The following is a 21876-nucleotide window of genomic DNA, read 5'->3' as shown; positions in this document are numbered from 1 at the left end:
GAAATTCCAACACCCACCTGGGCCATCTTCATTTCCAAAAGGAATTGCAATGCCCAGAGAGCTTTTTGAGGCCCCATTGTCTACCACCCTGTCATGAAAACATGTTGATTTTGGTTGAGCTACCTGAAACTATTTTAACTATTTTACCAGGCCTTTTACAGCTCCAGTCATTGTCTGTTTTTATGCTTTTATCTCAATAAGCAGTTCTATTTTAAACAAATATGAGGCATAAGTGAGATAAATGGGTAAAAGCAAGCAAAAAAAAGGCATTTCAAAAGACAAGGAATTATAAAGATTCAAAAAAAAAGCTTTTATTTAGGTTGGTTAGGTAGAAAACTATTAGTTCTCAGGAGTATGGAGGAAAAGAGCTCTAATTTTTACTCATTGTAAGTGCCATAGGAAAGGGATCATGACTTACAGGCCATGGGTCTTGCCAATGAGCAAGGAGAATCCAGACGAAAAGTGTGACCTAACCACTTATTAGCAAATTTAGTGAGCAAGTCTTTCACAGGAAAAGGTCCAAGATTAGTAAAAGATTTGTAGTGCTGAGGAGAAAAATTGACTTGGCAGTCACACGACACTGTAAAAACATAAAAGCTCAGGAGAGAGAAGTTCTGAGGGGTATTTGAAGTGCTGAGGTCAAAAAAGCATGATCTGAGGATACTGAGAAATGCAGAAGGAGAGCTGCAAGTGCATTAAACCAAGAAGCTGAAGGATTATCTCAATTTAGTTAAGTGACAACATGGCCCAAAAAAGGTAGTTGTTGAAAGATGACTTCTTCAGATAGCTACCGAAGGTACTGCTTGGGGATAGGGTGCCAAAACTAGATAAATATAATTGTTTTGTTTGTGAAAGACATACAGTAGTACAGGGAGTTAATTGAAGGAAGTTGTATGGTCCAGACTAAATGCATCACAGTGTTCTCTGGATTTAAAATCTGCACAGCTCCAAGCCCTCCTCAAGAAGGGAGAGGGAATGCTGAGGCTGCCAGATATGAGAAAGGAAAAAAAAAAAAAAAGTTGGATGAAAAGGGGAGAAAATTTTAAAAAAAAATGTAAGCAGAGAAAAGGGAGATTTTAAATACCCTTTGAAAGAGTACACGCTGGAACAAAGGGGAAACGACACGAAGGGAGGAAGATGTTAGGGAGGAATCCATGTTTCAGCGTACTCCAGGCTCCTGCAACCTTTGGGATCAGACTGGATCTAAAGGTCTTGCTTCTGTGCTAAGGACACAAAGTGACTTCCTTAGAATCTGCAGGTGAAGCTAGTACAAAGGGAGTTCAAGCAACCAGCTCCTTAGATCCCAGAACCAGGGCTGGGAAGCCTCAAGCACTTCGGTGCTCGACGTGTGCCCCAGGGACAGCACAGATCGTCTCCGCCGGGCTGGCGGGGAACCGCGCGTACTCCGGCACTGCCGCCGAGCTCGGAAAACTTCCCGGCAGCGGCTCATCCCTGCGGCGGTGCGGCGGGCGGGCGGCAGGGGGCAGCGCGGCCCAGCGGAACGGGCCCGCCGCGGCGCCGGCCGCCCGCCCCACGGCCCCTCAGGGCCACGGCCCCCCATCAGGGCCAGCACCCCTCAGGGCCGGCCGCCCTCAGGTCCAGCATCCCTCAGGGCCAGCCCCCCTCAGGGCCTGCACCCCTCAGGGCCAGCACCCCTCAGGGCCAGCCCTGCGCTGCTGTCACACTCGTCTGTGGGGCATCAAGCCCCGGGCCAGCCTCACAGCGCTCCTCTTACTTCTTTAGATCTCGCGGAATTTGTAGTCTCGATGAGTTCTGCATACACCAGTAGAAACTGGCAGTATTAATGAAAGTATCAAGTATTTTATGATCATATCTCGAATAGCATGGATTGACGCTGAGGTGGACTTGTAACTTCTGGTATAAATTTGCAGAGTTCAGTGGCAAGCTGTAGTAGCTTAATGTGACCAGTGCAACAGGCACTGGTGCCAGACAGAGATGATCCTTTGTGGCACTTGATTCATGTCATGTTACCAGGGCAGGAATCAAAACCTGACAGTCTCAAACACCATGGCACAGCCCTTTAGCAGGTCCCAGGAGAGAAAGATGACCTTGCACCTTAGGCCTGTGCAAGCCCCTGGGCAAGCAGCAGTCAAAAGGTTTGTGGGGTGCTTGCAGGCTTTCTGGTAAACAGGAGATTGGTGAGAAGTGAGGATGTGTCGCTGTGATTTTGGCAAACTACCCCAAAATTGAGAACCAGAGGGGAAGTAAAAGGATGGGAGGATATGCCATGGCACTGCATTCACCCATCTCTGTCTTCCCAAAGCTAGCTTTTGGCTTCAGGGGAAACTGAGGCTCTGCTGGACTGATAACCAGCAGCAAAGGAAAATGACAAGTATCACTGTCTCTCATCAATTTCCCCAGCCTTGCCAAAGAATGGGTGGATGGGCACCATCTCTAACATGTCTCAGCAATGCCAAGCTCTTTCTTCTCTACTTGGAGGTATAGTTCAAGCCAGGGCCCAGCTCTGAAACGTGGCATTTCATCTTTGGATGGGGGGTACACGTTGTCGCCTCAAGTGTAATGGCACAGTCAGAGCACAGCGCCAGCTGACGGACCCCAGCCAGACAGCGAGTAATTGAATGACATTGCCAGGCTGGAAAGCATTAATGGCATCAAAAGGGCCTTTGTCCTAGTGACAGTCCCAGGCCAATGGCTCTATCAGGCAATCATTCTTCAGGCCCTGTGCCAATTGTAAATGAAGCTGAAAAGCTGTATTTCCCAGTTACTGCATGACAGGTCTCGGCTACATGAAAAGGCAAAGCATGAGGGCTGAGGGGTTGCTTGATTGCAAACACAGATGATGGAGCTGTGTTTCACAGACTCTGGTATGAGAGAAAGCAAAAGAGGAGAATGAGCATCCACTGAGCCAGGACAGAGGATTTCTGGGTCCAGCAGGGAACAGTGAACAGCAGTCCCATGTGTTGCAGGTGAAGAATCAGGCTGCTGTTAATGACGTGTCTGGGAATTTTGTGCAGCTTGTTTCAAATCAACAAGCAGTCAGAAATGAATGAAGTACAAAAAAGGTACAAAAAGGCTCTGCCATTTCCTGTAAAATCTGACACAGTTTGTCCCTAACAAAGGAGCAATGAAATCCAAAGTGACAAGTGCTGGCAAGGCAGAACATAATATACTCAGGGCTCCAGCTAATAACACGTAGCATTGTTGGACATTATGCAGCGGGGAGATAATATTTATATTGGCCAGATTCAGTTTTAACTAGAGGGAAATTGCTGTTTAAAAGAGGAAAGCTTAGAATTATGAGATTGGAAAGATTGTACACCTTCATGTTGTGTCTGTAATTGCAAGATCTTAATACCACTTGGGTGTATAGAGAAGTATAACCTTTTTTCTGATTTTTTTTCTCTTTTCTCACTTAGTCCTAAAACTGAGTTCCTGTGTCTAAAAAGGTTGGGTTTATAATATCACTAGAGAGAAGACATACTTGTTGATTTAAAAATAAAACATTTTTTTTAAATGGGAGGATAAAGAAGGAGGAAAAAGAATCTAAGCTAGTCTAAGCATTGATATCTAGTATTCCACAGATCCTCATTTTCAGTGGAAGGGAATAAAAACCCTCTGCTGTTACCATGTCTTGACTTGCAAAAAGGAGACAGCCCTGGCAGTCTTCAGAAACCACAGAAGAGTGGAAAAGAGCAAAGTAATAGTTTGGGTCAGTATGATTTGATTTAAAGGCTGGCTTGAGCTCTTTCAGGTGTACCGATGCATTCAGTGGGGTACTAGTCCTCAGGCCAAGGTCCAGAGAGCAGCAAGAATTGGTCCCTCAGCTCACAGCTCATGCACAGAATGAGAAATTTGGTGAGCCACCCACTGGGAAAGATGAGGCTGGTCCTGAAATAGAATCTCTCTCTGCAGTAGTACTAATGAGAGTGAGAATATCACAGAAGCACTGTTCCACACCATTCCTCTAGGTATTTGTTATTCATCACTTTGAACTCTAGGTTTATTATGTGTCTGTAGAAAGGTAAAGGATAAGATAAAGAAAATGGCTTTTGTTGGCTTTTCGTTAAAGGAAAATTGTCTTAGGCTTCTCTTTTCCTGAAAAAACAGCAGCGTCATTTTTTCTCTGTACCAAATCTTACTTCTATCTTTGCTTGTGAAATGATGTTATTGTAGGGAGTCCATGATGATGCTTCAAAGAAACATGAAGAAAAGTGGGATAAGATTGAACCTTTCGAAAAGCAGAAATTGCTTTGAAAACAAGGGTAAAGCTGTCCACTGCATTTTACTGCAGATAAATGTAAAAGGCACTCTGGGAGATGGAAGAAAGAAGCAGGACACACAGACAGATTAGGAAAACACTCATAGAACACCTATAATGCAGATATAAATAGGGAGTAACAGCAGCTAACAGAGCAAACAAGGGCTTACAGTAAGACAGAAAAAAAAAAAAAAAAAAGGTAAATATCCTGATATATGCTTGTATTTAGGGCCTATAAGGGAAGAAAGACAGTAAGATCTTTCAAATATGGTATTCAGAGGATGGTGCAGCATTGGAGAGGCAATATTTTTAAGAGGTGTTTCTTTTAGGAAGACTATGGAAAGAAGATCATTATAGCAATGAAAAGGTTAAAACCTGGGAACCACTACAGAATTGTTCAGGACCAGACCCACATGATATTTATTAAGCTTCAGCTTAGTATTTATTAAGCTTCAGTAGATTCACTATCTACTGTGAATTCCTATCAGTGAATCTCCACACTGGAGGAGCAGGGTGCTAGATAAGGACCAAAAGGAAGCTGAGATGAGCTGTTGGAGACAGTCTGAATTCAGTCTGGGGAGCTGCTTCTCTGGATAATGAGCCTGCGTGCAGCTGCACGTGAACCATCTCAGCTGAACAGTTTCTACTAGCAAAGTTTGCTCATTTAAAGAGAGCTTCACTTTCTCAGTGTTAGTTTCTTTTTTTTTTTTTTTCCTATGGCAAATCAAAAGTCATGCAGAAAGCTGAAGAATAGCACTCACTCAAAAAATGAAAAAAAAGAAAGAAAATAAAATAACTTCACAGTTCTTGACAGAGCTTCTAGGTAGTAATTTACAGCCTGCAACCTCTTTTCTGCAAGGATAGGTCCATGGAAAGGAAAATGCACTCCACATCTTTAAATTTGATGCTGTCAGAACTGTCACCTTTATCTGATGATTGAAAGACTGCAGTGTCACAGCATCACTTCAGACAGCTGGTGTCTAATTGAGAAGGATTCCTCTATTAACTGTGACCCTCCATGACTCCTCTCAGGCAGTGAGAAAAAGGGCTTTGACAAGCTGCCTGTAGCTCACATGTTTCAAAGTAGAAAGATGAAGATCATTTAACATGTGTTGTTTGGGGGAAAAAGACAGTTGAGAGAGGCTGTGGTAACAGTGTCCCTTATAAACAGAAGGAAACTGCTCATTAAACACAGGAGAGAGGCTGTGATGGGAAAATCTCTCTGGGCAGCTTGTTCAGACCCAAATGAGGGCTAAAGGAACATCACTGGCGGCACTTTCTGAGTCCTAGGGAGCTGGAATCCTGCTGCATACAGGTGCTGCTTTAACTGGGGTAACTGAAGGCTTTAATGCAGCATATCTCCTCTCCTCTCTGCAGTACTGTGTCACTAGAGATTTCTTCCTTCCCTGACATTGGGATTGTGCCTTCCTGGGATGTGTTCTATATGGCCACTGATGCACTTTAATTAAGGCAGCTGGCATCACTGAATCGTACACAGGCAGGACCTATTTAACCAGCACCTGAGGTGTGCAAGAAGGGCATCCTGCATTAAGCTTGTGTGTGTTATTTCAAACGTTTTTCACTAATAATATATGATTGTATTGCCTGATTGTTTTCCCAGCTCTTCACCTTTGGTTGGAGAGAAGACATCCGCCCTGGGGAGCCGCTTCACACCAGGAAGTTCTGCTTCGACGCCATCTCGCACAGTAGCCCTGTCACACTGTATGACTGTCACGGGATGAAGGGAAACCAGCACTGGAGCTATAGGAAGGTCAGAGTCACTGTGGGCTTCTCGGAGGTTCAGACTGTCTTGAGCCTGTATTCTGTTTAGCACAGGCTTGTGCTTTCCTGTCAAAGCAGTTCTGTTTTAAAATCCACCACATTCTATTCCAATTTAATGTTGTGGTAATCTCTGTAAACATATTCATGTTCCTTTTGAGCATTCAGATATTTAGGTCAAATTTAAATGAAAATGGATCTGATCCAGCTCAGAGGGTGTCTGTATTGGATCTGTTCCCTGAAAGGTGTTTTACCATTCTGGCGCTTCAAGATGCTTGTGTCATTTTAACAGAGGCACTGTTGGAAATATTTTCATCCAATGTGACAGCAGCAAGACATGCTACTCATGAGTTAAATGTACTTTACTACATTTTAAAGATTATAAGTGGCAGGAAAATCTCCCTCAAAAAACCAAAACAAACCAACAAACAAAAAAATCCCCCAAAAAAACAAAAACTCACCCAGCATTAAAAGCACTGCTGTAAGCCCAAAGGAGGCAGGAGTTTATAAACTAAAGATAAGCAGCTTAGAAACTATTTTGATCTGCTGAATTTCAGCCCATTTTTATAAATCACTGAAAACAGGAGGTCAAGCTAGAAACTGTCAGAGTTTCAGTTGTGGTAAAAAGTCCTGGTAATGCTACTGATTTGTTGTTGTTGCTGTTGTTAGGGTTTTTTAATAGTTTATCAGCAAGTTGTCTTGATTAAAGATTTCATTAATAAACTATTTCATTCAGAATAAGGATTTCTCTGAAGCACTGAGGATTTCTCTCGCACGTGCTCCAGTTTTCTTTGACCATTGTGCCTTGCCCTTCACCTTGTTTAAGCTGGGGCCAAAGAAGCAGGAATTGGTCTTTGCCAGATAAACCTCAATACTGTTTTCTAGTTTAAATATATATATAGTACAAAACTAATTCAGATCCATTAAAAACAGGTTTCTCCTGACGCTTTTTTTCTGAGTGCCTACTTATTAGCTTGTGCCTTTTTGCCTTATTTATGTTGCAAATCGAGATCCATCATAAGATTTTCCAGAAATGTAATCCCTTTGAAGCTGAGGTATTACTTGTAAGAAAGTTAGAATGTATGGGGCAGATATTTAGAGGATATAAACTGTGGTGGTTGTATTGCTGCCTATCTGACTTTATAATGCCATAATAATCCCTTCTTGCTTCAAAACCCTTACAATTTATCTTTTTGCCTACCCAAGCTGCAAATCAAAAAGCTTTCATATTCTTAGCACTTCATTTTTGCTCAATATAGCCAGTTCATAAGACAAAATGCAAGTCTGGAGCTACACTCTGTAAGGCTCATCACCTTTGATGAGGACAGAATATAGCAGGTACTGAAAAAAAATGACATTTGGAAAAAATACACAGTGTAAGTTTTATTAAATTCTCTGCACAGCTTCATTTTTAATTTCCAGGAGGCTGACAGGGCTCATATAAAAATTCTCAGTGCAAGACAGACATTCCCATCTCAGCAAGGAACACCACAAAGTTTTGTTGTGATGGAAGTACTGACACATTCTTAACCATAATCGCAACCTGACAGCAAGCTGGTCAATTTGCATAAACCTTCAAGTTAAGAAACTGCATTGGAATAATAGAACTATATATATGTGGTTTTCTTTAGGCTTAGTTTTAGTTTGCTACACAGTAAGTATTTTTTAATGTTTCCTCTAATCTGTTTCCTCGGGTAAAGGGCAGATTTATATTAGAGATTTCTGGCAGTACAGCTACACCTCCAAAAACCTTACATGTGATATAATCCTTTTCCAGCTCTGAAAGCATCTTGGCAATAGAACTTCTAGTGTTTTCCCCCCTACAAAACAAAAACTGATCTGTGCTAGAGCCTTTTACCTAGGGAATGGTATGCTAGTGAATCTGCATCCTAAATAAATAAGAGTAACAATGTAGTTAAGAAAGAAATGTTTCCTTTTAAAAAACAGAGAGCTGGTCAGCCGCTCTCTTCTGTTCTCTATGCCACTTATAGACACTGTAGCTTCCTAATGGATGGTCATGTATCCATCCTGCCAAAAATTCTTCTCATGCTTTAGGAGAAATGACCTTGCTTGTCAATGTCTTATAAGAAGCCTAGAAACCTAATATGAAGCATTTCTTATCGTGCTCTCATATTATTTCTATAAAACTAGAAGATAAGAGGTTTTTATTCATTTAAAGATGAGTCTCATGATGATTCACATCTTGAGCCACTGATAAAAAGTTACAGCAGTGAAATGATTGCAAGGTGCTGCAAATGCTATTTGAAGCCAGGCACTATTTTCAGATTCCATATTCTTACAGCATAGAAATCGTAACAACCTGGTTTTGGATCCTGGCGAATAAAAACGCCTTAAATATTTTAGTGGCAAGTAGAATACATTAATATTTTACTTTGGATAAGGAGTGCTCTTCTGGAAAAAATCTACAGCCTACCCCCATTACATGCACTTTGCTTCTCATTGCAGTGCAGTCTCAGAGCGTGCAAACCACATTCTTTTCAGATGAATGAAGCCAAAACTACCACTAATAAACATGTGTCAAAAAACTGTCCTTATTCCCATACTGCTTAAACTACATCTGGGCAGCTATTTGAAAGTCTCATAAGTCTGCAATATTAAGTAATCAATTTTCTTAGGACCAATCTGAAATACTGGTCTACAGCCAAGTATACCTTTGAGAAAACCCTGTAAGAAGCAATGGAGCAGAATAAATCCAAGCAGTACTGCAAACATTGCTGTGGGTTGTAAATAGAAGAATGTGAGTAACGCCAGGACAAAAAATATTGGCACCATATTGGAGCAATGTAAGTTATTAGATAGATAAATGCAAATAGCCTGTAATTATTAGATATTTGGGAGAGTGACTATAGCTTCCCAAGCTAAAGCTATTTCTTTGACTCTGTTTCCTAAGCATGCCAGAGCCAATGATGAGCAGTGCCTACAAATTTCTGTTCCTCATAGTGAAGGAATATGCCTCTGGTTTTCAATGTAGCATCGTTCTGGTAGCCTGACAGGTAGTGCACTGATTCTGATAAAGTGTGATTCAGTTTATGTGCCACAGGTCCTCTACTGCTATTTGTAGAGCAGAAGTATCCAACAGAGGGCTGATTTAGGAGGTCTCTAAAAAGAAACAATTGTGCAAAATCAATTTCATTATATGATAATTCTACCCTGAGCCTAGTGATTATGATAGATGCTAGACTGACAGCATCAGAACTGTGCCCAGAAGACAGGGTTTACTCACAGTCTCCTGACAGCTGCAGGGACAAGCTGTAAGAGTCAGTTCACTTGCCATGCAGGAGGTGTGTAGATTATTCCATCAGACAGACAAAGACATGTCATAGTGATAGTGGCTTTTATCATATGGACTTCAGTCCTGCTGAAGCTGCACTGGAGCTGCCAACTGATTTCAGATAAGCTACTACAGCTACCAGCTGATAATGACTTCCAGTTGCTCTTGACTTTGGCCATAGTTACAGCAGTGACCTATAAGAAATGAAAGGCTCTGTGTGTCATTGCCAACCCCCCTGAACTGTCAAGACCAATTATCCGATGGAGGAGTTTCTCCTTCTGCAAATAATCTTCAGGCTTGCCTTCACGCAGAAGGAAAAAAAAATATTCTGCTGTTTTCAGCTGTTAGAAATGTCTCCACAAGAGTGCTTGTGGTTTCTCAATATTGGTGTAAAGAAAAATTGAGATGATAAATTAATAGGCCTTTATATATTGCTAAGTCAGCCAGAAGTTTTTCCAGAGTGGTGACTCTGTCCCTATTCTTAAAAGACACTCTTCTTTCCTAATAACCAGACTCCTAAATAAAAGCAGCAATAGTGCTTCACTCAAAAATTTCCTGCCTGTGATATTTCTGTAAGAAAGACTGCCAGCTTTCTGGAAAGTCTGGAGTGTTTTTCATAGCAAGCTTTTTGTGCTGAAGCTGTTTCCTTTCTTCTTGTACCAGCTATCTTATTAAAACTTCTAGCATTCCAACTTTGACTTCCTAATATATTGGCTGTCCCTCATGCCCAGCTATACTGCAAGAAAAGCCATATGCCCCCTTCCTGAAGGTCCCACATCAGGCAGGTTGGCCATGGCACAGTCACTGTGTCCTGGATTTGGACAGTGCCACTGCATCAAACTCTTGTTATATAGGAGGAGCTGGCAAGGTGCAGATGGATGCCTGCACCACCCCCTGAGGTGCCTGGCAGTTCTTGCAGGCCCACCTCATCCTAGTAGGGACACAGTAGTGTTTTGTACACAGTACAGTTACCCTCTTTGTGCAAGCTGAAGTATCCTGCTTGCTCTCCTTGTAGAACATGAGAGAAAGGCCTCTACCCATTTGGTTTGGTCCTGTCAGCTTTGATGGCATGCCTCTGAATTTCAGTCTGGTGGGGGAGTGTGTGTTCATCCACTGCTTTTGGGGAAAGGCCAGTGCTGAAAGTAAAACAGTGTGAAAGGCAGATGTAACACCATCCCCCTCAGCCAGAGCGCAAGGTACTTTTGACTTGGTTCTTTGTTGCATATATTAATTTTAAAAAGAGGCATTGTACTTTACCATTTTTTCACAAACCACAAATCAGTGAATTTAATCTTTCATAAATTAAAAAAAAACCAATTTTTTGAAGTGGTTTTAAATAGCTGCTGTTTCTGTTTGTTGTTGTACTTTGTTGTTGTTGTTGTTGTTGTTTTTTGAATGTGCAGTATTTTTAAAGATAAGTTTCTATGATTGTTGCTCAGCACCCAGAGTACTTGTGTCAATTAATCAATTACTTTTATTAATCAATTGCAATTTGACAAGTAGACTTTTTTCCTATCACAAACTGGGCAAGCAGGCACATCCTGGATTAGTATTAAAATAGTGTCAGGGCAATCACTGGCATGGAGGGGAAAAGCCTGAATGTGGTTTACCAAGAGTAATCTGAAATTTATTTCAACAGATGCAGTATAGTCCCTGGAAACTTGCAAACCATCTAATGACTCCCACATCTGTCTTTCTAAAAACACTTGCCTACATCAACTAAGTATATTGAAACTTCCCAACTCACCACCTGCTCAACTGACTGCTTTCACCAAGATTCACATCAGGTTACTTACTATTCACTCCAGTTTTGTGAAGTAAAATTAATAAAACTAATCATCGTAAATATGCTTTTTTTAAGCAACTTAATCCATGCCTGCCCTCACAAAATCTCCATATGGAGCTAAATCAGCATTAGGATTTCCATCTTATTGGGAGAGAGAGCATATTTCAGTGGCTGGTCTTAGCAAGGCCACGGGCATTGAATGGGATGAGAACATCAATCCTGTGTCCATCTGTCCACCACTTCAGTTAATAATTCATTTTTAAAGTTTTCACCAAGTTGAAGATTTTAAAGCTCCCCCTGCCAAGAAACACAACCCTGTCAAGAGCAAGATTTCTCTAAAAAAGCCCCCAACAAATCAATTTTTCAGGTTCAGACCTTTAAATGGGCTTCAAGCAAATACGTGGAATGCAGAGACATTAAAAGACATTCTATTTTTTCATTATATTATGCAGTTGTTAGTCAAAGACCAGATGATATCTGGTCTTTCTTGAATCCCCATTTTCATAAAGGAAAATAGCCTAAGGGAAGAAAATTCCATTCTCTACAGCTTTCTAATAATAGCTGTTGTTATTACACAAGGTTACTGCACAGAGACCAAAAAATCATTTCAAACAGGGCTCTCTTAATCCATGTTCTGTAAAATTAGAACACTTCCAATGATTTGGCATTTGCTACTTAATTCTATTTTTTTTCATTCCTGTAGGACAAAACTTTGTTCCATCCGGTAAGCAGCAGCTGCATAGATTGCAACCCAGCTGAGAAGAAGATTTTCATGAACAGATGTGATCCTTTATCTGAAACTCAACAGTGGATTTTTGAACATATTAATATGACTGTTTTAGAAAAATTTAACAGCAAGGCCAGTTCCTAGAAGGAAAAAAAATTGAACACACGTACAGACTGCAGACTATATTTTTGCCAGCATCTGGGTCAAAGGAGTCAGGAATTAAATTTCCTAGATCCAGGAAATCTGTTCTGAGGATTAAGAAAATGCCACAGCAAGAGCCAGCAGGCTGTCCTTGTGGATATACAGTATCTGGAGAACTTGGCCAAGAGCCTCACCGGATGCTGCTGAGAACTTCAGGCTGAAAATTCCCTTGCTGGTCAAGGGAAAAACTTTGTTTAAAAACTGTTTAAAAGTACTCCAAGTTAATAAAGTAAAACAAAACTCTAGTTTCTCAGGTCAAATCCTGCTGTAGTGAGTAGCTCGGAACAGATGCTATGATTTGGGATGGGTTTATGGTGTGCATGACGCCAACAGGAACCTGAAGAAATCCCAGGTTTTAGAATTAAACATGCTGGTAGAAGAATAATGATGTCCCAGCACTCCCTAGACAAGATATATGCTCTGTTGACATTCTCTTAATAAAAGGTTGGGTTAAGCAGGTTTAACCCTCAGAACTGCTGCAATTAATTTTAAATACCTCCCTTTTACATTCCATTCATTACCAAAATAGGAATGGTCGAAATCTTAAGGTCTAGAATTACACTGTAGTGAAGCATGAAATGAACTGTACGGTTTTTCCCTCACATTTTCCCCCTTCAGGAAAAATAAAGCAAAGCAATCAAATTTCTATATATGATATATTTAGCAATTGTGATTCAAATCCCATTGTCACACAAGGTGAGATTTTTTTTTAGTGACAAATGTAACAGCAGCAGCTGCAGCATAATGGAAGGCTTGTGGACTATCTGTCTTTTTTAAAAGTAGAATCTTTACCAACATATAAATTAAAATGAAAATAGGCTGGGGAAAAAATCAGGAGGAGAGTGGGAAATAATTGCATATTGCATGCTGAACTAGGTTAGTCAAATTAATACTGGTATGCTGCCATCCTAAGAGCATGTTGACTCCCTGCAGTGCAGCTTAAAAGATCTTGCAGTGCTCCTGACACAGAGGAGTGGAGAGAAAAATTGACAGGAAATCAGTTGGGTGGTTTTGAAGTTTTTTAAGTCTCTGGTGGAAATTGTGTGAACTTTCCACAGTGAGCAAGTGAATGGTATTGTGCCTGTCATGAGGGAGGAAACAAGAAGTGCAAGTAAGTCACACATTACAATATTTTGGTACTTTAGGCACAGGCACCATTCAGGGTAACACAGACTTCCATCACACTGATGATTATGATGAGTCCCTCAAACCTATCATGCTGTTGGAGAGAGAGGCCTCTAAAACACTTTAGGAAGGGTGTCAATGGTTCTTCTCAGTTCATGCTGATGTGTGGAATGTGACTGATAACTTTGAGGCTGTTCAAGGTAAGAGTGAGTATAAATTTATATCAAGTAAATATGTGGCTTTTGCTTGAAAGATGAATTTACAAATGAAAGCACTATAAATGCAGATAGATGACATCCTCTGTGCTGTAACTCCTTTCAGGTTCCAAAAATAACATTTGTAATTAAGTTGCTTATTTTGATTGCTGGCGAGGTGGCTGACTAACCAAAATACTGGTGTGCAATCTACCCTGTTTTAAGGGAGTGCAGTGACTGTGTTTTGTTTATTTCTCCTTAAACTGTGTTTATGCACAAAGAGCATTGATTTCATCCAGAGGATGGTTCTAGTACCAGTGTGCTATTTTATGGCAGCATATTGTAGTTGCAGGTCATATGAAAGTTGTAAGAGGGGAATGAGGTCCTGTAGCATTCAGGATGTGTACACTGGGGAAATTGTGAAATTTCCTATATATTAAGCAATTGCTGCAAGTTATTGAAGAGATGAGATCTTTCAAATAATTTAAAGGGATGTGTCCACAGAGTTGTTGTTTAATGATTTTAGAATAAGTGAGTTTGTTTAGGTATTGTTTAAATTTAATTTGAAGATACGGTGTGCTCAGGAACAGAAGAAGTAAGGTTCTGGTATGAGGATACTTCAGGTTTGTTTATCTGTCAGTACACAGAACCAGCCTAGCTGCTGCAAACTCTCAGCTTTCTCAGATGAGGTGCTCACAACATCATTTATTTGCAGCCTTATCATGAGGAAAGAGGGCTTGGGAAAAGAAGAAAATGGCTGCCTCAAATATAAATGCATCCCTCAAGCTGCTGATTGTAACTGGCCCCAAACTGTCAGTCCTGGAAGCAGCACTGTATGCCCAGAATAGAGAGGCAAAGGAGGATTGCTAAAGCAGAACAGATTGGTAGGGTTATATCGTTCAGTGTCTGACTGCATCTCAGTGGTCTGATTTTGAGATGTCTGATGGGAACAAGGCTGCTCTTAGGGCAAAGAAAATCCACAGCCCTTGCTGAGTCATAATGCACAGCACCTTACACTGCCAAAGGAAGCCTTCCACTTACTTGGAGCTGATCACAAATGGTAAACTCTAGCAGTCTTTGTCAAAAAGCAGTCCATATGACTGCTAGTCAGATATTGTGGGGAAAGAAAACAGTCCTTGCACAGGACTCCTTCAGCAAAACTTTTATTAAGAATAAATGATCATCGCTACCTTTCAGTTCAAGTCTGTCTTGGGTGTTATCCAAAGGTTTCCACTGATAAGAGTATTTCATTACTAATTTACCATTCAGAATTTCTCTAATTCTTCCTTCAACCATATCTTTTCCAACCAATAAACTTATGAACAATTTGATAGCTTGGAGAGATGTATCTTATGATAATTCTCCAGGAGCATTTAACTCTGACACGTTTTTTCAAAAGACTATGATATTTCTTCACAGATTTTTTTTTTTAATACCAGGTAGTCCTGAACATATTTTAAATGTAGTGCACGGGTGGAATTAAGTAATGTGGGCCCATCATTTCAGTGGAGCTATACTGATTTCCCCAATTAATGACTTGTTCGGTTTTTTTCAATTTATTATTTTATGGCTTTAATCAAGATGTCTGAAAAGAAGATCTTTGTAACTTTAAGAAAGTTCGTCACTATCTACCCTAAATGTTTTCCATTTAAGGTTAACTGGCCTTTTTTTTTGTGGCCAGCAAAGTACTGTAACTGGAGAGAGCATCTGGAGAAACTGAAGTAAACTCCAAGTGCAACTAAAATTCCAAAATAACATCTCTTTTCCTGCATATATTCCAGAATCTAAGCTAAACAGAGGCCCTGGGGGACAGGGCTCAAAGGAGAGGGGAGGAGCTGGGAAACAAAGCCTTCATGTGTGGGAGAGTAGCCTTGTTGCAGAGACATGACAAGATTTCACTTTCATTGGCCACAGTGTTATTTCAGAAAAATGAGATTGCTTTAGAGCAAATGTTTCTGCAGCAGTATGGATATTTTAATGATATAATGCATTATTCCTGAGTGTGATCCATTTATGAATAAATGGTCTCTAGGTGCTGAAATAAGTCTGCCTCATGATAAAGATAGACTTAGCTCGAAAGGAAGCTGGCAAGCACTTAACAACCTTTGATTACTGGCAATTTACCAGGCATCAATGTCTCCAGTGACCTTAGGGAAATCTTATGTCACATAGAAGAAACGTGTACAAGTAGCTTGACCAAATTGATTAGATAGGTGGCACTTCTGCAGGAATGGATGTTACCTTTGTTTAAAAAAAAAAAGTCATAATCACAATTCATTTGCGTTTTTACTGATAACTTCTGCAAGGGACTAGGTCAGGGGGACTCTTTTAGCCTACCTGGATGGATTGGAGATGGAGCATTTTAGGAAGGCAGTACTGACAAGCTTTCAGTATGGCTGACACCAGGGGTGCATCCATTTGCTATTTAAAGAGCATCTGTAATGCTGATAAGCCAGTGCATTTCAAGAGAACACAGCATATATGGTTTTATTAATGGTTTTATTTTTCTTTTTAATCCATCAAGATTCATTAGAAAAATAATTTCAAAGCCCTTGGAAACCACACAAGGTGATCAGGAGTAACACTTTTATACCTGGTACTAATATTATAATGTTCATTTATTCCTTTGTTTAACCCCCTCCCAAATATGTTCCATATTCTCTTAAAAAAAAGCACAAGGATCCAAGAGTGCTTTTACATAAAATTTTCAAGATCTTGCACTTTCTGAAAGTTTTGAAAAGGCTTTAGAAATTAGGAAATGTAAACCAAAAGGTAACATAAAAACCCAAAGAAAAATTATTAGACCAATTATGTGTAGTGTACCAAGAGACTTTGCTAAATGTTTGCTAAGATAGTATCTTTTGACTGGAAAATTTTAGATGAATAAGTAATAGAGTTATTAAATCTTTAGTGTGTAGTGCTTTCTATTTAAGATTTGTAATTTTAAAAATGTAGTGAATTTGTGTGGTTAGTTGCTGACAATTTTTTTTTAAACCACATGTAATACACAAATCTGTTCTTAGGTCTCCTGAAATATCTCTCTCCTCATATTTCCTTGTTATAATTCTGAATTATGCTGGATTTATACAGTGGATTTAAGAAAATCTGAACATATGAAAAAATCTCTAAAAGGTAAGAAACATATGTAAAAACAAATAATGAGAAAGTTTAGCTAGAGAAATTCAGAGAAATGCATCACATTTCCAAAGCTTCAGCAGCATTCAGAAAATACATTTGCTCTGTGAAGCTGTTTTCTGTTCTTTCAGTGTATCAGTAACATCAATGGTACTACTCCTGGGACAGGACTTCTGAAACTGGTGTTACTAGCATTTGTTACTAGCATCACGGTGCCAGAGGAGAAAAAATCTGGGAAGAGCTTCTGAAAAAATTGCATTCAAACATTGCAATCTGGTATGCCTTGAGATTTTCCTTGTTTCTAAGATTTGTTATCTTAGTATTTTTTTCTTTTTTACAGAACCTGACAGTGCAGTAGGTGCTTCAGTGGGCCCTATGAAAATAATGCAGACAACAGGGGAGCAAAGAGGACATGGGTTAAAACAAAACAATAATAATTTGTGTTTATCTGAATGTGTGTTTACCACAGCACTGTCCAGTAGATTAATTAAAGAAAATTGTGTATTTTGTGCAACCACTTTGGTTGGTGCTTCAGGGAATAGATGAATGAGAAGGAGCCTTGGAAAATGGGCCAGCAGAAAAGCTTGTACTCAGTAAAAGATGCAGGAAAATTCAGAATGATCCATTTCAGAGAAGCAAATGGATAAGACATTGAAATATATGTATAATGGACAGTGTACAGGATATGAGGGGAGCTGCAGTGAGGCAAGTCTGGTGAGTGGTACTATCTTAAAGATACTAAGACATAGGAAAGGAAAACTTGGTTCTCATTAACCTTAGTCCTCATTAATCTTAGCAGGATCCCTAACACTGTGAAAGTATTAGTTGATTTAATTAAGTTAATCCTTGATCTCCCCACTAAATGACTCAACTTGGAAGGAACCACAGTCCAAGCAAATTTCTGCTGATCACTCTGGAGCATCTAATCAGCAAAAGATAGCACTAGGCACAGTTTAGCCAAAAACCAACTGGCACCAGAACTAAAACAATATTATCGACCCAAAAGATCTGTAGGCCTCTGGCATCCCTCTGTGAAAAAAAGATTTCACTTGCCTGAAGGAGTGATTGATGGTAATGATCCTAGATTAAGAAGATCAAGAATTGTGAGCTTTCAAGGAGGTGAAAGGCCAAATGGTGAGATTAGGAGATGGCAGTTTAATTGAGAGAGGAAGGAGGAAATAGATGGTGAAAGGGAAAAAGTAGGAATCAGGTTTAATTCTGTATGTGAAGGAAGTATGACCTACAAGGGTCAGCCACTGATAATTTTGGATACCTCTTCATAGTAGGGCTTACGTTTTTACTTCCATCACAAATATTTGGGAACTGAGAGGCAATCAAGCCTTTTTGCAAGGACCTAAATTTAGAACAAGGAGAACTTCCTAATCTGAAATGTATTGATTGTGAAATACATGATCACAAAAGAGAAAAGCTTTGATGGACGCTGAGTTTGTTCTGAGTTTTCCACTAAAGGTGTGTGTGTGTTCCTGAGGCTACTTTTTAGATAGTATGTAGAAGCAGAATATTGTGGTCCACTTTTTTACCTCAGTTTAATATTTCTCTCTATCTCAGGCTTTTTTGAAAGAAGAAAAATGTTTATCTAAATTTTCCTAGGAAATGTCAACTTGGATCAGTGTGAAGTAGGTCTGCCTACTCCCTTTGCAGATCAAGATAACAAGTGTTTCTCTTTGGACCTCGCATACAGCTCTTAAAGAATGTTGTGGCTCTGCCTTCATGGCTCCTTGCAGCATTTGCCTCTTTTATGCATTTCCGTTTTTGTATGAATTTTTTTTTTCCTATTTTGTGTTTCTTCCCTTCTACTGACTTGCTATCTGCTAGAATTCTGGTCCTCTTTCTTCCCACCTTTCTGGTCTGTGCCAAAGGTGTTTCTTCTGTTGCAGATCCCTTCCTCGAGAAAAGAGTGACTAAAGCTGCTTTGATCTTGACTTGGCAGAGCCTCAAGCCCTTCTGCCTTGGGGTACTTGGCTTGTTCTAGCAGAGGGATGGGGAGGAGAAAGGCACCTGAGGAGAAGTTCTGTCAGTGTGGGCCAGTCTCACTACAGATTTTATCTGTGGAAGAGTTATAGCTCATAGCACAGACAGACAAACATCTTCGAGGGAAAAGAAATTGCACTGGTGATCTACTTTTCATACATTTTCAAAATTCAATGTTGCCCAGAGAGGAGAAGATGTAAGAGCAGGAAGTATCTTATTCAGTGGATATACTTTGTACAAATGTTTAGAAGCAGCTGAATTCTTGACTTCAAGTTTTTAACTTTTGATTATCCCTGTTGAGCTAATATGGATACAAGAAACTGAGTAGAATTATTTTTTAACTGTTTTTTTTTAATAAACCACCAAGGGGTTATGACAACTTTAACTGAAGGCATTATTCCAAATCTAAGTGGATGTGTAATCTGTGACAAGTGCATGGTACAGGTTAACCTCTAGTCCAGCTGCAGAGAGTCAGAGGGGCCTTATTTACAAAAAGAGAGAGATTGTCCAATGTGTAGCAGCCTTTTGCTTACAGCTGTACAGGAGTCTAGTTTATTCCTCAGCATGTCAGGAAAATCTATATCTGTAATCATTCCCATTATCAAAGTAACAGCTGCAGAGATGGCAGTAAAACATCACCTTTTCCTTCCCACTAGAAGAGAATCCTTTCACCGGTGTCCTCTATGTCTTTATGCACCACCAGGGTTTATTTGCAACCGGAACATGTGGATTAAAGTTATACCCTGCCCTTTCACTAAACAAGATCCTAGGAAACCAGAGTACCAGTATAAAGGCTGTATAATTAACTGTTCAAAGGATTTTCAGCCAAGAAATGGGGGTTTCATGCAAAAGAAAAATAAGACCCCCTAAATGGACATGATCTGTCCTCACAACCCAGAAAGTCAAACATGCCCTGGGCTGCACCAAAAGCAGCATGGTCAGCAGGGCAAGAGAGGGGATTCTGCCCCTCTGCTCTGGTGAGACTCCACCTGCAGTGCTGTATCCAGCCCTGGAGACCCAGGAAGGACATGGAGCTGTTTGAGCAAGTGCAGAGCAGGGTCATCAAGTTAATTAGAGGAATGGACCATCTCTCCTGTGAGGAAGGGCTGAGAGAATTGGGATTTTCCAGCCTGGAAAAGAGAGAGCTAAATTTTTTACTTTGAGAGTAGTGGGTACTGGAATCGGTTGCCCAGAGAAGTTGTGGTTGCCCCAACCCTGAAGATGTTGAAGGCCAGGTTGAGTGAGGCTTCAAACAACCTGGTCCAATTGAAGGTGTCCCTGTCCACAGCAGGGGAGTTGGAATGAGATGATCTTTGAGGTTCCTTCCAACCCAAACCACTCTATGATTCTACGATTCTAAAGTTTGTTTTCCTTTATTCCTGTCATATCAGCCTCCAAATTGCAGTTACTGATCTACATCAAAACATACCTTGGTAATCTACGCCTGGAAAGACAGTGATGTGTCAGGCCTGTGCTGCCAGTTTTTCATACAAATCTGGCTATATAAAGCTTTTCTTTGGAGTTGGAGATTGTTCTGCACAGTTGTTATCCTAGCAAGGGGTACATTCCTTCCAACTTTAGCCTCACCAGCAGTTTTCCACCTCAAACTCTGCTGGTTTATATTGCCCAGCTCTCCAGGTAATGTGGTTCATTGCACATCTCTCAACACCTCACAGCAGTCCAGTCCACACTCACACACACACACACATACACACACACACAGAGTTAACAAGTGCTAGGTATCAAAACAGAAATGTATGGTCCCTTCTGAGCCTCTGAGATGCTTCTACTTATCAACTAGTCTTTCTGATGGTCAGAGTGTTTTCCAGGCATCTCTGTGAATAAACTCACTTTCCTGCAGGTATCCTGCAAAATATCCATTTCTCTCGCTTTTCTGAGAGTCTGGAATTACAGCCTTCACTTGCTGTTAAACAACATTCAGGACAAAATATTTCCTGGCAATTCAACTATTATAAACTATATATAAAGGGCCAAGAAGAACTGGAGACAACTTTGTGTAACCACTGACTAATGTCCCAGTAGGCAAGACAGACAGAAATGAGCTGAGCTGATAGGCAGCTAGCTATAGTAGAGATCAATTAAAGTAAGATGGAGTTGTCTAATTTTCTGTGAAACAAGATCAAAATATTTGATGGTTGTGATTTAGGAAAAATATAGCTCTCTAAAAAATGGGGGAAATATTTTCAGATGTGTGCATTTGAAGTATTATACAATAGACTACAATTAGTAATATATATATTATAATAAGTAAAATGAAAACATACCCTTCTGTGCTGACTAGTCTGAGATAGTTGGCTTAGATGTTATTAAACAACAGCTGTAGAAACTGACCAACTTTTATGCATTAAAATAATGTTTTCAGGACATGCTTAAAGGATTTACAGAGAGCACATGCCTGTAAGTTTCTGGACTGTAATTAAGAACCTGAACTATGGAATAAAAATTGTACACCTGTTCTATTTTATATTTGGATGTATTACATTGCAGGATACAAAGCAAAAAATTGCTGAAGAGCAGTTTCAAAAAAATTACCATGATCTGAATGAATAAATACCTCTCAGAAGCTACAGCATAAATTTTTCAGTTTGTTGTACATCTGCTGCTGCTAAAACAAGCTGCTCTGTTGGGTGGGTGAAGAACTGGACAAACCCAGCCAGCTGCAGGGCTGCCTAGGGACATATTGCTGCTCCCTCTCCTGCAACACTGGCCATGCCAACTGTGTAATATCACTAGAAAGAGAAAACAAAGTCATCTCCTTTAACAACGAGCACTGTTAGCTCTGGCAATACTATAAATCATGTCTTGAAATGCCACCTAAATAAGAGAAATAAACAAGTGAGAAGAAAACAGTTGTATATACATAATAGTCCTCAAGTGACAAGTAAGGAAACATTGAAAAAGTTTTTGAGGACTTGATTCCAGTAAAAAGTCATGTAAGTCAAGATTTATTTGTCCCATTTCCACACCAAAAATACTACCAACAAAGAACAACAAAGGAATCCCTAGAAATTCCCAGCACCACTAGTCCTTGTACCTACAACTAAGACATAAAATAAAATACATAATCTTCATAAAGAGGATTAACTGCAAAAGTTTGAATCATATAGAAAACAGTATTAGTCAATCATCTTCAAAGACTAAAGAAGAAAGAGTTGATTATTACATGTTATTTATCTTTAAAGGAATTATCTTTTTTTTTTATTTTGCATCTCTTTAAGTCATATAACTTAATTTTACGCATACCCATAAACTTCAGTTTTTCAGTGCTGTACATCTATCCTAAAACCTTCTAATTGAAAATCATTGATTAAATCCATCCCTGACATCTACTGCATGTGTCAGAGTTGTGATAAATGGACACAATCTAATTTTCACTTGTTTCTG

The 21876-nt window shown here is 39.9% G+C and overlaps 1 protein-coding gene across 1 annotated transcript in view; it reads left to right on the top strand.

The window, feature by feature from the left end:
• Positions 1-21514, top strand: part of GALNTL6 (polypeptide N-acetylgalactosaminyltransferase like 6) — a 431047-nt gene extending 409533 nt beyond the window's left edge. The window contains exons 11-12 of the mRNA XM_058024028.1: positions 5862-6011; positions 11801-21514. Of these exons, the coding sequence (XP_057880011.1) occupies positions 5862-6011; positions 11801-11968 (318 nt within the window). The 3' untranslated portion in view covers positions 11969-21514. The remainder of the gene's footprint in view (positions 1-5861; positions 6012-11800) is intronic.
• The last annotated feature ends 362 nt before the right edge of the window (positions 21515-21876 follow it).

The sequence above is a fragment of the Melospiza georgiana genome, chromosome 5 (genome assembly GCF_028018845.1).
Source record: "Melospiza georgiana isolate bMelGeo1 chromosome 5, bMelGeo1.pri, whole genome shotgun sequence".
Classification (NCBI taxonomy): Eukaryota; Metazoa; Chordata; class Aves; order Passeriformes; family Passerellidae; genus Melospiza; species Melospiza georgiana.
This window is presented reverse-complemented; position numbering and strand designations above follow the sequence as displayed.